This window comes from Coregonus clupeaformis, chromosome 33 (assembly GCF_020615455.1).
Source record: "Coregonus clupeaformis isolate EN_2021a chromosome 33, ASM2061545v1, whole genome shotgun sequence".
In the NCBI taxonomy this organism is placed as follows: domain Eukaryota; kingdom Metazoa; phylum Chordata; class Actinopteri; order Salmoniformes; family Salmonidae; genus Coregonus; species Coregonus clupeaformis.
Window position 1 is genome coordinate 18,970,574 of NC_059224.1, and position 13,823 is coordinate 18,984,396.

The window sequence follows — 13,823 nt, forward strand, 5'->3', positions numbered from 1 at the left end:
CGTATTAAGGAAAGAAATTCCACAAATTAACTTTTAAGAAGGCACACCTGTTAATTGAAATGCATTCCAGGTGACTACCTCATGAAGCTGGTTGAGATAATTACAAGAGAGTGCAAAGCTGTCATCAAAGCAAAGGGTGGCTATTTGAAGAATCTCAAATATAAAATATATTTTGAATTGTGTAATACTTTTTTGGTTACTATATGATTCCATATGTGTTATTTCATCGTTTTGATGTCTTCACTATTATTCTGCAATGTAAAAAATAGTAAAAATTAAGAAAAACCCTTGAATGAGTAGGTGTTCTAAAACTTTGGACCGGTAGTGTACTGTTCTGTTCTCTGATATTGCTGCATATAATGACTTGTGATGTTATATCATGTCATGTTATGTCATGTTATGGTATGTTATGGTAATGCATGGCTGGTTTTATTGAATGTGGCAACTGTGATGATGTTATGTTTGGTTAGCATTATGATGTTATAGTTTAAGCGCAATAAAAAAACTTTTGCTCGTATGCACTGAGTCCTATTAGCTTGCGATAGAATAGTCGTGTGGGACAAATTGCATTGGCTCAAGGCTGTGTTTTAGGCACATGATGATGTCATGCAGAGGTCCGTTGGCACTCCATAGGCCAGACCTACTGGTGCTGCTGAAAGTAACTAATTGATTTCACTGACTTCACTGACTTATTTCTTACATATTTGTTAGTCTCAGAACCATGAACATCCAGTAATCTACTGCGAAACGAGCATCATGTTCAATATCTGGTACCCCAGGAATGGAAAATATTATGGCAGCAAAACATTACACATGAAGAAGTTGGCTTTTAAAAGGAGATCACACTCTTTTCCAGAGCTATTACATGCTTATTACATGGCAATTACACAGGTTTTGTCCTACGTAGCAAAATATCACACCGATTTAGATTGGATTCAATGGTATTTGGATCCAGTCTGCAATGCCTTAATTTGCTATTTGTTTGCCTTGTTTTTCTAGATGAGTTGTTGTGGCAAACCACCCTGGCCCCCACCACCACCACAGACCCCCCCACCCCTGAACCAGAGAGCAGGCCCTTCAACAACAGCCCCTCCAATGAGTTCGACCTCACCGGGAAGAAACGTTTCACAGGTAGGCTACGGTACTATGGAGAAAAGTCATGTAATAACATTTGTACATTTTAGTCATTAAGCAAACGCTCTTATCCAGATCCACCTACAGTAGTGAGTGCTTATATTTTCATAATGGTCCCCGTGGGAATCGAACCCACAACCCTGGCGTTGCAAGCGCCATGCTCTACCAACTGAACCACACTGTAGTATGTGCAATGTATTTGAGCAGGGAGTGTGTGTGTGCATGTGTGTTAGTGTGTTAGTGTGTTAGTGTGTGTGTGTGTGTGTGTGTGTGTGTGTGTGTGTGTGTGTGTGTGTGTGTGTGTGTGTCTGTGTGTGTGTGTGTGCGTGTGTGCACTATAGCTTAACCCTGTCATCTGTGGATCTAGACTTTACACTATAGCTTAACCCTGTCATCTGTGGATCTAGACTTTACACTATAGATTAACCCTGTCATCTGTGGACCTAGACTTTACACTATAGCTCAACCCTGTCATCTGTGGATCTAGACTTTACACTATAGATTAACCCTGTCATCTGTGGACCTAGACTTTACACTATAGCTTAACCCTGTCATCTGTGGATCTAGACTTTACACTATAGCTTAACCCCGTCATCTGTGGATCTAGACTTTACACTATAGCTTAACCCTGTCATCTGTTGATCTAAACTTTACCCTCTAAATGCCCAAGAGTTAGGCAGTTTTTTTTGTAACAACATAAATAATGTTGATCAAGGCATCCAGCTGAAACACGTGTGTGTGTTTTTGTGTTTGATTGGGTGTGAACGTGCTCGCGTTTCAAGTAATGATAACATCTTTAGTGTGTGTTCTGTTTTCTTTCATGGGGGAGAAATGAACTGGCTCTCTATCTTGTCTCATTCAGTTGCAGTACGTCATAAATACATTCACTGTGCTTGACTAACCAGGGAAAACCCTGTTAGGTGAGAGAGTGCCATCGTTGCATTGGTCTGGCAGAAGCATCAGAGGGTTTGGTTAGCAGACGCCATGATGTTATAGTTTGATTAGTGCCATAAGGAAACTTCTATCAGGGATACTGTTACTAACAGGTGATTACCTGAAATGATCTCTAATGTCGTTTAACCCCTTTGTGACCCTCTCCTGCAGAGATGGAGGGCCAATCAAGGTCCTGGACGGCTGCTCGCATTGTTTGCCGGGTGTATCGGCAATTTTGCTTCAGGCCCCCAAAACGCTTAGGCCGGCTCTGACTGCATGTGTGGGTATGGATTTGTGTACGCAGACCCGTGAGCCACTGCGGCCCCTCATGATGATTTCAGATTTTTTGTGGCCCCCACCCTCATAAAAGTTGCCCATCCCTGGTGTACATAATACATGGGACTGGGTGAAGTGTCATTATGGCAGATCAGTGATTTGGAGACAATAGAGTCAGTTGAGAAAGTTGTTGCCAGAACAAATGGTCACACTTTGTACTTCTCAATCACACTGCCATTGGGTCTTGACAGGCCAGGGTCTTGACAGGCCAGGGTCTTGAAGGTCAGGGTCTTGACTGTCCAGGGTCTTGACAGGCCAGGGCCTTAAAGGTCAGGGTCTTGACAGTCCAGGGTCTTGACAGGCCAGGGTCTTGACAGGCAAGGGTCTTGAAGGTCAGGGTCTTGACAGTCCAGGGTCTTGACAGGCCAGGGTCTTGACAGGCAAGGGTCTTGAAGGTCAGGGTCTTGACAGTCCAGAGTCTTGACAGGCCAGGGTCTTGACAGTCCAGAGTCTTGACAGGCCAGGATCTTGACAGGCAAGGGTCTTGAAGGTCAGGGTCTTGACAGTCCAGAGTCTTGACAGGCCAGGGTCCTTGTAAGGGCCAGGGTCCACATGACATGGGTCTGAGTGGACTACCCTGACAGGACTCATGTGATGGGGGTGGCCCAGGTCTAGGGATGGACATGAGAACAGACATCAAAACTCTATCTTTAACCAGAGATTTTAAATGTTAATTTTCTTTGACTCTAGTGTTCCATTTGTACATGTGCATTTGCGGGCATAACAAAAAAGAAACCAAGGGAAGCATCACACAGTTCTTCTCCCTAAATTCCCTTTACCCTCCATGTCTCCATGCATTCCGACTGCTCCCTCTACACACGCTTGCTGAGTTCACACACAAGCTCCCGTTAGGCCTACAGAAATAAATGCCTATAAAAACAGTGGGACGGTGGGTATATAAAAATGCCTCTAACTAATGGGATACACAAGCTACATTCCTTGCCAATGACAGAAGTTTTAGTACAAATTCTAAATGGACTGGTTGATTGAAGTAGGGAACTCTTTTTTGGTCTGTTTTTCGCTTAGGCTACTTTGCGAACTGCTAGTGCCATTTAGAATTGTTTAGCCTAGGCCAGGGATGCGCCCGCAGGCCCCCTTTTGAAGGCACTCGGATCAATTCCGGGGTCTCAACCAATGTTCCCTCTATTTTATTTCGGCACTGAGCCAATTTCAGGTCTGCTGAGCGCAAACCTGAATGTTGTGAAAACTCTGTGCAACTTCCAGCACGCGTTTACTGTGAACACTGAGGCTGTACCCACTTTCAGTTACAGTTTTAACAGTGGCCAAGTAGGCTACTGTGGCTATTTGATCATAATGTAGGCCTACCAGAGTGGCCTACCATAAAAAACAATGGAGAAAATGCATACAATAACATTTTAACATGGAAATAGCTCTTCTATCATTCAGCCTACAGTAGCAGCCAATGTGTGGTGTTCAATTTAGCCCTACATTCCATTAAACTTTTGAAAAAAACATGCAGGGATTGACATTAACCTGTTTATCCAGTTGTCCTTCAGACAAGGAGGTGACAAAATGTTGTGTTGTTTGATGCAAGAAACCACTTTACAAAATAAAATGTATTATTATTCCCATGCCATTATTACAGAGAATCAGACCAATTATGCTACCCTCTGTCTATTGTCTACTTAGCTTATTCAAGCCTGTCTCAAAATACAACACTGCCCCTTTAAGACAAAAATAAGCTTTTAACCTGACTGCTTTTCAAAGTTGTGTAGAAATGTACACGTTTTGTGCTCTTATAGGAAGCAATCACTCCCCTATTGCTGACTACAAATTATCTATAACTGGGCTAATAACTCACTAACTAGCAAAGGATATGAAAAAAATTTGCACACGTGGATACATGCAGCTCTTACTTTGATCTCAAAAGAAGCGCATCTACTCACGACCACAGCTGTAAACACAGTCCAGTTAGTCAGTAAATGGCACAGATCCATATATGGCAATGGTCTATTTGCATATAGGCCTACTGCAGCTCTGATTGGTTATGCCACACAGGTCTGTGTAGAGTACGGGATGAGTCATGCGCAATAGAATCCTACCCTGAAGCGTTCTGCCTACAGCAAAATCTCTTGAATAGTTAGTTATGTTTCGGTATGTTGCATTGAAAGTGGTTAATATTGCGTCGATTCGATCACAATTGCCACAGTAAAGGGAAACGCTGATAGAGTTAACTAACAGGGAAAACTCTAGAAAGTTGAGTGAAGTTCAATCTCATGCTTCTCTCTGTGGGCTGATATTACTTATGTGCTCTGCGGGAACATTGGTCTCAACGTACTGTTACGAGTTAGAATAGTAGAATACACAAGGTGCCAGAACAAATCAGTTGGACGGCATTTGATTTGTTTAGGCGGACCTGCTTTTTTCCCGGGTGTTAATGGGTCTTATAATAAAGACCATAGGCAGCTCGTTTCAAGGTTGGGGAAGCTTACAATTTATCCTACCATTTCTACCTATCTGCGTGCCAGTTAGGATTATTTTTATATGAGCATTTTCATGGAACAGTTCCATTTCAATAATAGCGTTTTTGTTTGTCAAAATTATTGTCACATGGTTAATCATAAAAATCTGAATTAAAATTATAAAAATCTAAAAATTAAACTAATGCAAGAGCACCAACCTTTACCATATGGACACATTGATACACCGTGATCCATTGGCGGCTAAATAAATATATTTCAATCGCATTCATCGCTCTACTCCTGTCTGCCTCCCTTTCTATCTGTCTTGACTTGAGCTATTGCTAGTGAAGTGCAACAATGTATCAACTCAGCAGGTTGGGGTGCTCAAGCGCGTGTGCTCCCTCAACATTATCAAGACAGAGAAATCACACACATGCTCATTGCTTACATGGAGCACTCCAAACAAAAGACAATGAAAAAAATTATGGTTATGAAATAAACCAAAACTTGTTTCTCACAAGTGCAGCAGGTTGTGAACTCTGTAAACAATGTTTCCACTCCAAGAATGAGAATGGTAAATGACTGTAATACATGCATTGACAGAAATGTATGTAACCAAATGACGGGGATTAACGGCACATTTACTAGGCCTACTGGTTACATACAGTGCCTTGCAAAAGTATTCATCCCCCTTGGCGTTTTTCCTATTTTGCTGCATTACAACCTGTAATTTAAATTGCTTTTTATTTGGATTTCATGTAATGGACATACACAAAATAGTCCAAATTGGTGAAGTGAAATGAAAAAAATAACTTGTTTCATAAAATTCAAAAAAATTAATAACGGAAAAGTGGTGCGTGCATATGTATTCACCCCCTTTGCTATGAAGCCCCTAAATAAGATCTGGTGCAACTAATTACCTTCAGAAGTCACATAATTAGTTAAATAAAGTCCACCTGTGTGCAATCTACACTACTGTTCAAAAGTTTGGGGTCACTTGGAAATGTCCTTGTTTTTGAAAGAAAAGCAATTTTTTGTCCATTAAAATAACATCAGATTGATCAGAAATACAGTGTAGACATTGTTAATGTTGTAAATGGCTATTGTAGCTGGAAACGGCTGATTTGTAATGGAATATCTACATAGGCGTACAGAGGCCCATTATCAGCAACCATCAGTCCTGTGTTCCAATGGCACTTTGTATTTGCTAATCCAAGTTTATCATTTTAAAAGGCTAATTGATCATTAGAAAACCCTTTTGCAATTATGTTAGCACAGCTGAAAACTGTTGTGCTGATTAAATTAGCAATAAAACTGGCCTTATAATAATATGCCATTTAGCAAACGCTTTTATCCAAAGCGACTTACAGTCATGTGCGCATACATTTTTACGTATGGGTGGTCCCGGGGATCGAACCCACTACCCTGGCGTTACAAGCGCCATGCTCTACCAATTGAGCTACAGAGGACCTTCTTGAGACTAGTTGAGTATCTGGAGCATCAGCAATTGTGGGTTCGATTACAGGCTCAAAATGGCCAGAAACAAATAACTTTCTTCTGAAACTCGTCAATCTATTCTTGTTCGGAGAAATTAAGGCTATTCCATGAAGAGAAATTGCCAGGAAGCTGAAGATCTCGTACAACGCTGTGTAATACTCCCTTCACAGAACAGCGCAAACTGGCTCTAACCAGAATAGAAAGAGGAGTGGGAGGCCCGGTGCACAACTGAGCAAGAGGACAAATACATTAGAGTGTCTAGTTTGAGAAACAGACACCTCACAGGTCCTCAACTGGCAGCTTCATTAAATAATACCTGCAAAACACCAGTCTCAACGTCAAAGTGAAGAGGCAACTCCGGGATGCTGACCTCGTAGGCAGAGTTGCAAAGAAAAAACCATATCTCAGACTGGCCAATAAAAATAAAAGATTAAGATGGGCAAAAGAACACAGCATCTGTTTTTTTTATGGACAAAAAATACAGGGAAATTCTTGAGGGAAACCTGTTTCAGTCTTCCAGAGATTTGAGACTGGGATGGAGGTTCACCTTCCAGCAGGACAATGACCCTAAGCATTCTGCTAAAGCAACACTCGAGTGGTTTAAGGGGAAACATTTAAATGTCTTGGAATGTCCTAGTCAATGCCCAGACCTCAATCCAATTGAGAATCAGTGGTATGACTTAAAGATTGCTGTACACCAGCGGAACCCATCCAACTTGAAGGAGCTGGAGCAGTTTTGCCTTGAAGAATGGGCAAAAATCCCAGTGGCTAGATGTGCCAAGCTTATAGAGACATACCCCAAGAGACTTGCAGCTGTAATTGCTGCAAAAAGTGGCTCTACAAAGTATTGACTTTGGGGGGGTGAATAGTTATGCACGCTCAAGTTTTCTGTTTTTTTGTCTTATTTCTTGTTTGTTTCACAATAAAAAATATTTTGCATCTTCAAAGAGGTAGGCATGTTGTGTAAATCAAATGAAACAAACAACCAAATAATCCATTTTAATTCCAGGTTGTAAGGCAACAAAATAGGAAAAATGCCAAGGGGGATGAATACTTTTGCAAGCCACTGTATGTAATGGGGAATTGATAAAAATAAACAATCAAAGGGCAAACAATTCACACAATGAAACAATGAATGTGCAAGAATTAGCGGGAGACAGCGGAGCCCATTCTGGAGAGCTGAGTGCCTGCATTCTGGAGAGAGACGCCCATATCTTCGCCACACACCCCTCCCCTTGTTCTTGTCTCAACATTTTAAATTACACTCAAAACACATTATCTTCACACATTTTAGATGCTTTTCACTGACAGCCACAACTCAATAATAAGCTAGGCCTACTGCCTTCCGCAATGCCCAAATTTCTGGCTCCCCAAATAGGCCTATGCACTTTTGATGTGAAACATTCCACAGCAATTTTAAATAAGTTAATGATCCTCTGGACCTAAGTCAAGCTGGTAAAGTATTTTGAATTTTTTTTTTTTGACAAAGGAATTATATAATTTGGACAAAACATCAATATACTTTGGAAGCGAGTATCCGAATAGTGCACTGTGCACCCACCAACTGTCCTTTCTAATTTGAAAGTGGCTGAAACCAGAGATCTGTACATAATGACAAGATGCTCATTTCTCCGCCCTAACAATGCGAGTCATTGTCCCAAAGGCGGGAATGCAGGCTACAAGCTTAGGTCTGCATATTATGCCCATAGAAACGCATTGGGCTTATTCAGGAGAGATTTCTGCAAGAGTGAGCCCTCTCGCTTCGCCTCTTCCTCTCTGCTGAAACTAGCTAGCCAAACAGCTCCCCTTATAAGGCTGCGTTGAGACAATGACTTATCAATGACCCAAGTCCAGTTTATTTAATCCCTACCGTTGTGTTGCTGAGTTGTCATAATGCTTCAGCAAATGTACATTATCCCAGGGGCGTTGGAAGACACAATGTAAGTAACCTAATGTATGTCCCTCTTACTGCCCTGAATGACTCTGCTGATCCTACAGCTATTGTATGCAGTAATCATGTGCCTATGAACCAGAGTTATACTGTTAGTACTGAGGCGGTGTGCCCTAGCAGGAAATCCTCTGTGTGCAGCTCACCCTGCACTAACATAAATAACCTGAGCATGTCTACCTCTGCTAAGCTTCCCAGTAAAGCAATAAAAACAATTAAGCATCCCAGAAAAAATTGCCCACGTTAACATATGTAGCTTAAGAAACAAGGTTCATGAAATCAATAATTTGCTAGTAACAGATGACATTCATATTCTGACAATCTCTGAAACTCACTTAGATAATACCTTTGATGATACAGTTGTAGCAATACATGGTTATAAGATCTACAGAAATGCCAAAGGTGGAGGTGTGGCTGTTTATATTCAGAACCATATTCCTGTAAAGCTTGGAAAGGATCTCATGTTTAAATACTGTTGAAGTAATATGGCTATAGGTTCATCTGCCTCACATAAAGCACATTCTGGTGGGAAGCTGCTATAGACCACCAAGTGCTAACAGTCAGTATCTGGATAACATGTGTGAAATGCTTGATAATGTATGTGATATCAATAGAGAGGTATATTTTCTGGGTGATTTAAATATTGACTGGCTTTCATCAAACTGCCCACTCAAGAGAAATCCTCAAACTGTAACTAGTGCCTGCAACCTGGTTCAGGTTATCAATCAATCTACCAGTGTAGTTACAAACAGCATAGGAATGAAATCATCAACATGTATTGATCACATCTTTACAAATGCTGCAGAATATGTTTGAAAGCAGTATCCAAATTCATCGGATGTAGTGATCATAATATACTGTATACTAGCCATATCTAGGAAAACCAAAGTTCCAAAGGCTGGGCCTAATATAGTGTATAAGAGGTCATACAATAAGTTTTGTAGTGTTTCCTATGTTGTTGCTGTAAATAATATTTGTTGGTCCGTGGTGTGTAATGAGAAGCAACCAGACACTGCACTTGACACATTTATGAAATTGCTTATCCCAGTTATTAATAGGCATGCAAAACGGTTAAATCCCCATGGATTGATAAGGAATTGAAAAATTGAGAGGGATGAGGCAAAATAAATGGCAAATAAGTCTGGCTGTACAACCGATTGTAATAATAAGAAGAAACTACACTACACTAAATGAGAAGAAACTACACTATGAAACAAAGGTAAATGACATAAAGAATGATAGTAAAAAGCTTTGGACCACCTTAAATGAAATTTTGGGCAAAAACGCAAATTCCGCTCCATCATTCATTGAATCAGATGGCTCATGCGTCTCAAAACCCACTGATATTGCTTTAATGATTTTTTAATTGGCAAGATTGCTTAGGCATAACATGCAAGCAACAAACGCTGACACTACACATCCAAGTATATCTGACCAAATTATGAAAGACAATTGTAATTTTTAATTCTGTAAAGTAAGTGTGGAAGAGTTGAAAATATTTTTTGGGTCTATCAACAATGACAAGCCAACGGGGTCTGACAACTTGGATGGAAAATTGCTGAGGATAATAGCGGACGATATTGCCACTCCTATTTGCCATATCTTCAATTTAAGCCTACTAGAAAGTGTCTGCCCTCAGGCCTGAAGGGAAGCAAAAGTTATTCCCCTACCTAAAATAGTAAAGCCCCCTTTACAGCTCAAATAGCCGACCAATCAGCCTGTTACCAACCCTTAGTAAACTTTTGGGAAAAATGGTGTTTGGCCAGATACAATGCTATTTTACAGTAAACAAATTGACAACAGACTTTCAGCACTCTTATAGGGAAGGACATTCAACAAGCACAGCACTTACACAAATGACTGATGATTGGCTGAGAGAAATTGATGATAAAAATATTGTGGGGGCTGTTTTGTTAGACTTCAGTGCAACTTTTGACATTATTGATCATAGTCTGTTGCTGGAAAAACGTATGTGTTATGGTTTTACACCCCCCCTCTATATTGTTGATAAAGAGTTACCTGTCTAACAGAACACAGAGGGTGTTCTTTAATGGAAGCCTCTCCAACAAAATCCAGGTAGAATCAGGAATTCCCCAGGGCAGCTGTCTAGGCCCCTTACTTTTCTCAATATTTACTAATGACATGCCACTGGCTTTGAGTAAAGTCAGTGTATCTATGTATGCGGATGACTTAACACTATACACATCAGATACTACAGCGACTGAAATGACTGCAACACTTAACAAAGAGCTGCAGTTAGTTTCAGAATAGGTGGCAAGGAATAAGTTAGTCATAAATATTTCAAAAACTAAAAGCATTGTATTTGGGACAAATCATTCACTAAAACCTAAACCTCAACTAAATTGTATAATTGATCAAGTTGAGGTGACTAAACTGCTTGGAGTAACCCTGGATTGTAAACTGGCATGGTGAAAACATATTGATACAAAAGTAGCTAAGATGGGGAGAAGTCTGACCATAATAAAGCGCTGCTCGGCCTTCTTAACAGCCCTATCAACAAGGCAGGTCTTGCAGGCCCTAGTTTTCAGTCATGTGGTCAGGTGCCACAAAGAGGGACAGGAAAATTACAATTGGTCAGAACAGGGCAGCAGGGCTGGCCCTTGGATGTAAACAGAGCGCTAACATTAATAATATGCATGTCAATCTCCCCTGGCTCAAAGTGGAGGAGAGACTGACTTCATCACTACTTGTATTTGTGAGAGGTATTGACATGTTGAATGCACCGAGCTGCCTGTTTGAACTACTGGCACACAGCTTGGACACCTATGCATACCCCACAAGACATGCCACCAGAGGTCTCTTCACAGTCCCCATGTGTAGAACAGACTATGGGAGGCGCACAGTACTACATAGAGCCATGACTACATGGAACTCTATTCCACATCAAGTAACTCATGCAAGCAGTAAAATTAGATTTAAAAAACAGATAAAAATACACCTTATGGAACAGCGGGGACTGTGAAGCAACACAAACATAGGCACAGACACATGCATACAAACACACGATAACATACGCACTATACACACACGTACACATGGATTTTATGTTGTAGATATGTGGTAGTAGAGTAGTGGCCTGAGGGCACACACTTAATGTGTAGAAATGCAGCAAACTTTCTTTAAAACTACAACATTTTCTCTACGCCCCATGGCAAAGTGTAGCCTCGTATGAACCGAGGCTAGGCAAAGTGTGTAGATGGCAATAGTTTTTTATTGACTGAATATATGAGGCAATTTAGTAATTAGGATTTGTTTTCTGTAATGGTTATGATAAATAAGGCATTGTTGTGCACTGTTGGCATATACAGTTGAAGTCAGAAGTTTACATACACCTTAGCCAAATACATTTAAACTCAGTTTTTCACAATTCCTGACATTTAATCCTAGTAAGAATTCCCTGTCTTAGGTCAGTTAGGAATACCACTTTATTTAAAAATGTGAAATGTCGGAATAATAGTAGAGAAAATGATTTATTTCAGCTTTTATTTCTTTCATCACATTCCCAGTGGGTCAGAAGTTTACATACACTCAATTAGTATTTGGTAGCATTGCCTTTCAATTGTTTAACTTGGGTCAAACGTTTTGGGTAGCCTTCCACAAGCTTCCCAAAATAAATTGGGTGAATTTTGGCCCATTCCTCCTGACAGAGCTGGTGTAACTGAGTCAGGTTTGCAGGCCTCCTTGCTAGCACATGCTTTTTCAGTTCTGCCCACACATTTTCAATTGAATTGAGGTCAGCGCTTTGTGATGGCCACTCCAATACCTTGACTTTGTTGTCCTTAAGCCATTTTGCCACAACTTTGGAAGTATGCTTGGGGTCACTGTCCATTTGGAAGACCCATTTGTGACCAAGCTTTAACTTCCTGACTGATGTCTTGAGATGTTGCTTCAATATATCCACATAATTTTCCTTCCTCATGATGCCATCTATTTTGTGAAGTGCACCAGTCCCTCCTGCAGCAAAGCACCCCCACAGCATGATGCTGCCACCCCCGTGCTTCACGGTTGGGATGGTGTTCTTCGGCTTGCAAGCAACCCCCTTTTTCCTCCAAACATAACGATGGTCATTATGGGCAAACAGTTCTATTTTTGTTTCATCAGACCAGAGGACAGTTCTCCAAAAAGTACGATATTTGTCCCCATATGCAGTTGCAAACCGTAGTCTGGATTTTTTATGGCGGTTTTGGAGCAGTGGTTTCTTCCTTGCTGAGCGGCCTTTCAGGTTATGTCGATATAGGACTTGTTTTACTGTGGATATAGATATGTTTGTACCTGTTTCCTCCAGCATCTTCACAAGGTCCTTTGCTGTTGTTCTGGGATTGATTTGCACTTTTCGCACCAAAGTATGTTCATCTCTAGGAGACAGAACGTGTCTCCTTCCTGAGCGGTATGACGGCTGCGTGGTCCCATGGTGTTTATACTTGCGTACTATTGTTTGTACAGATGAACGTGGTACCTTCAGGCATTTGGAAATTGCTCCCAATAATTTTTTTTGATTTCTTTAGATTTTTCCTATGATGTTAAGCAAAGAGGCACTGAGTTTGAAGGTAGGCCTTGAAATACATCCACAGGTACACTTCCAATTGACTCAAATGATGTCAATTAGCCTATCAGAAGCTTCTAAAGCCATGACATCATTTTCTGGAATTTTCCAAGCTGTTTAACGGCACAGTCAACTTAGTGTATGTAAACTTCTGACCCACTGGAATTGTGATACAGTGAATTATAAGTGAAATAATCTGTCTGTAAACAATTGTTGGAAAAATGACTTGTGTCATGCACAAAGTAGATGTCCCAACTGACTTGCCAAAACTATAGTTTGTTAACAAGAAATTTGTGGAGTGGTTGAAAAACAAGTTTTAATGACTCCAACCTAAGTGTATGTAAACTTCCGACTTCAACTGTAGATTAATGCGCAAATTTTTTTTTCTCCAGTGCAGGCCTTGCCCTTGTGTTCTAAAAACATATAACATTGACTAAAAATATAAATGCAACATGTAAAGTATTGGTGCCATGTTTCATGAACTGAAATGAAAGATCCCAGAAGTTTTCCATACGCACAAAAAGCTTATTTCTCTCAAATTTTGTGCACAAATTTGTTTACATCCCTGTTAGTGAGCATTTCGCCTTTGCCAAGATAATCCATCCACTTGACAGATGTGGCATATCAAGAAGCTGATTAAACAGCATGATCATTACACAGGTGCACCTTGTGCTGGGGACAATAAAAGGCCACTCTAAAATGTACAGTTTTGTCACACGACACAATGCCACAGATGTCTCAAGTTTTGAGGGAGCGTGCAATTGGCATGCTGACTGCAGGAATGTCCACCAGAGCTGTTGCCAGATAATTTAATGTTCATTTCTCTACCATAAGCCGCCTCCAACTTTGTTTTAGAGAATTTGGCAGTACGTCCAACCGGCCTCACAACCGCACACCACGTGTAATCACACCAGCCCAGGACCTCCACATCCGGCTTCTTCACCTGATGAAACTGAGTATTTCTGTCTGTGATAAAGCCCTTTTGTGG

At 40.8% G+C, this 13,823-nt stretch overlaps 1 protein-coding gene across 1 annotated transcript in view; it reads left to right on the plus strand.

Moving 5' to 3' along the window:
• The window catches only part of LOC121548694 (fibronectin type III domain-containing protein 1), a 94,898-nt gene that overhangs the window by 56,759 nt on the left and 24,316 nt on the right, over positions 1–13,823 (plus strand). Inside the window, exon 15 of the mRNA XM_041860222.2 lies at positions 1,000–1,131. Coding sequence (XP_041716156.2) covers positions 1,000–1,131 — 132 coding nt within the window. The remainder of the gene's footprint in view (positions 1–999; positions 1,132–13,823) is intronic.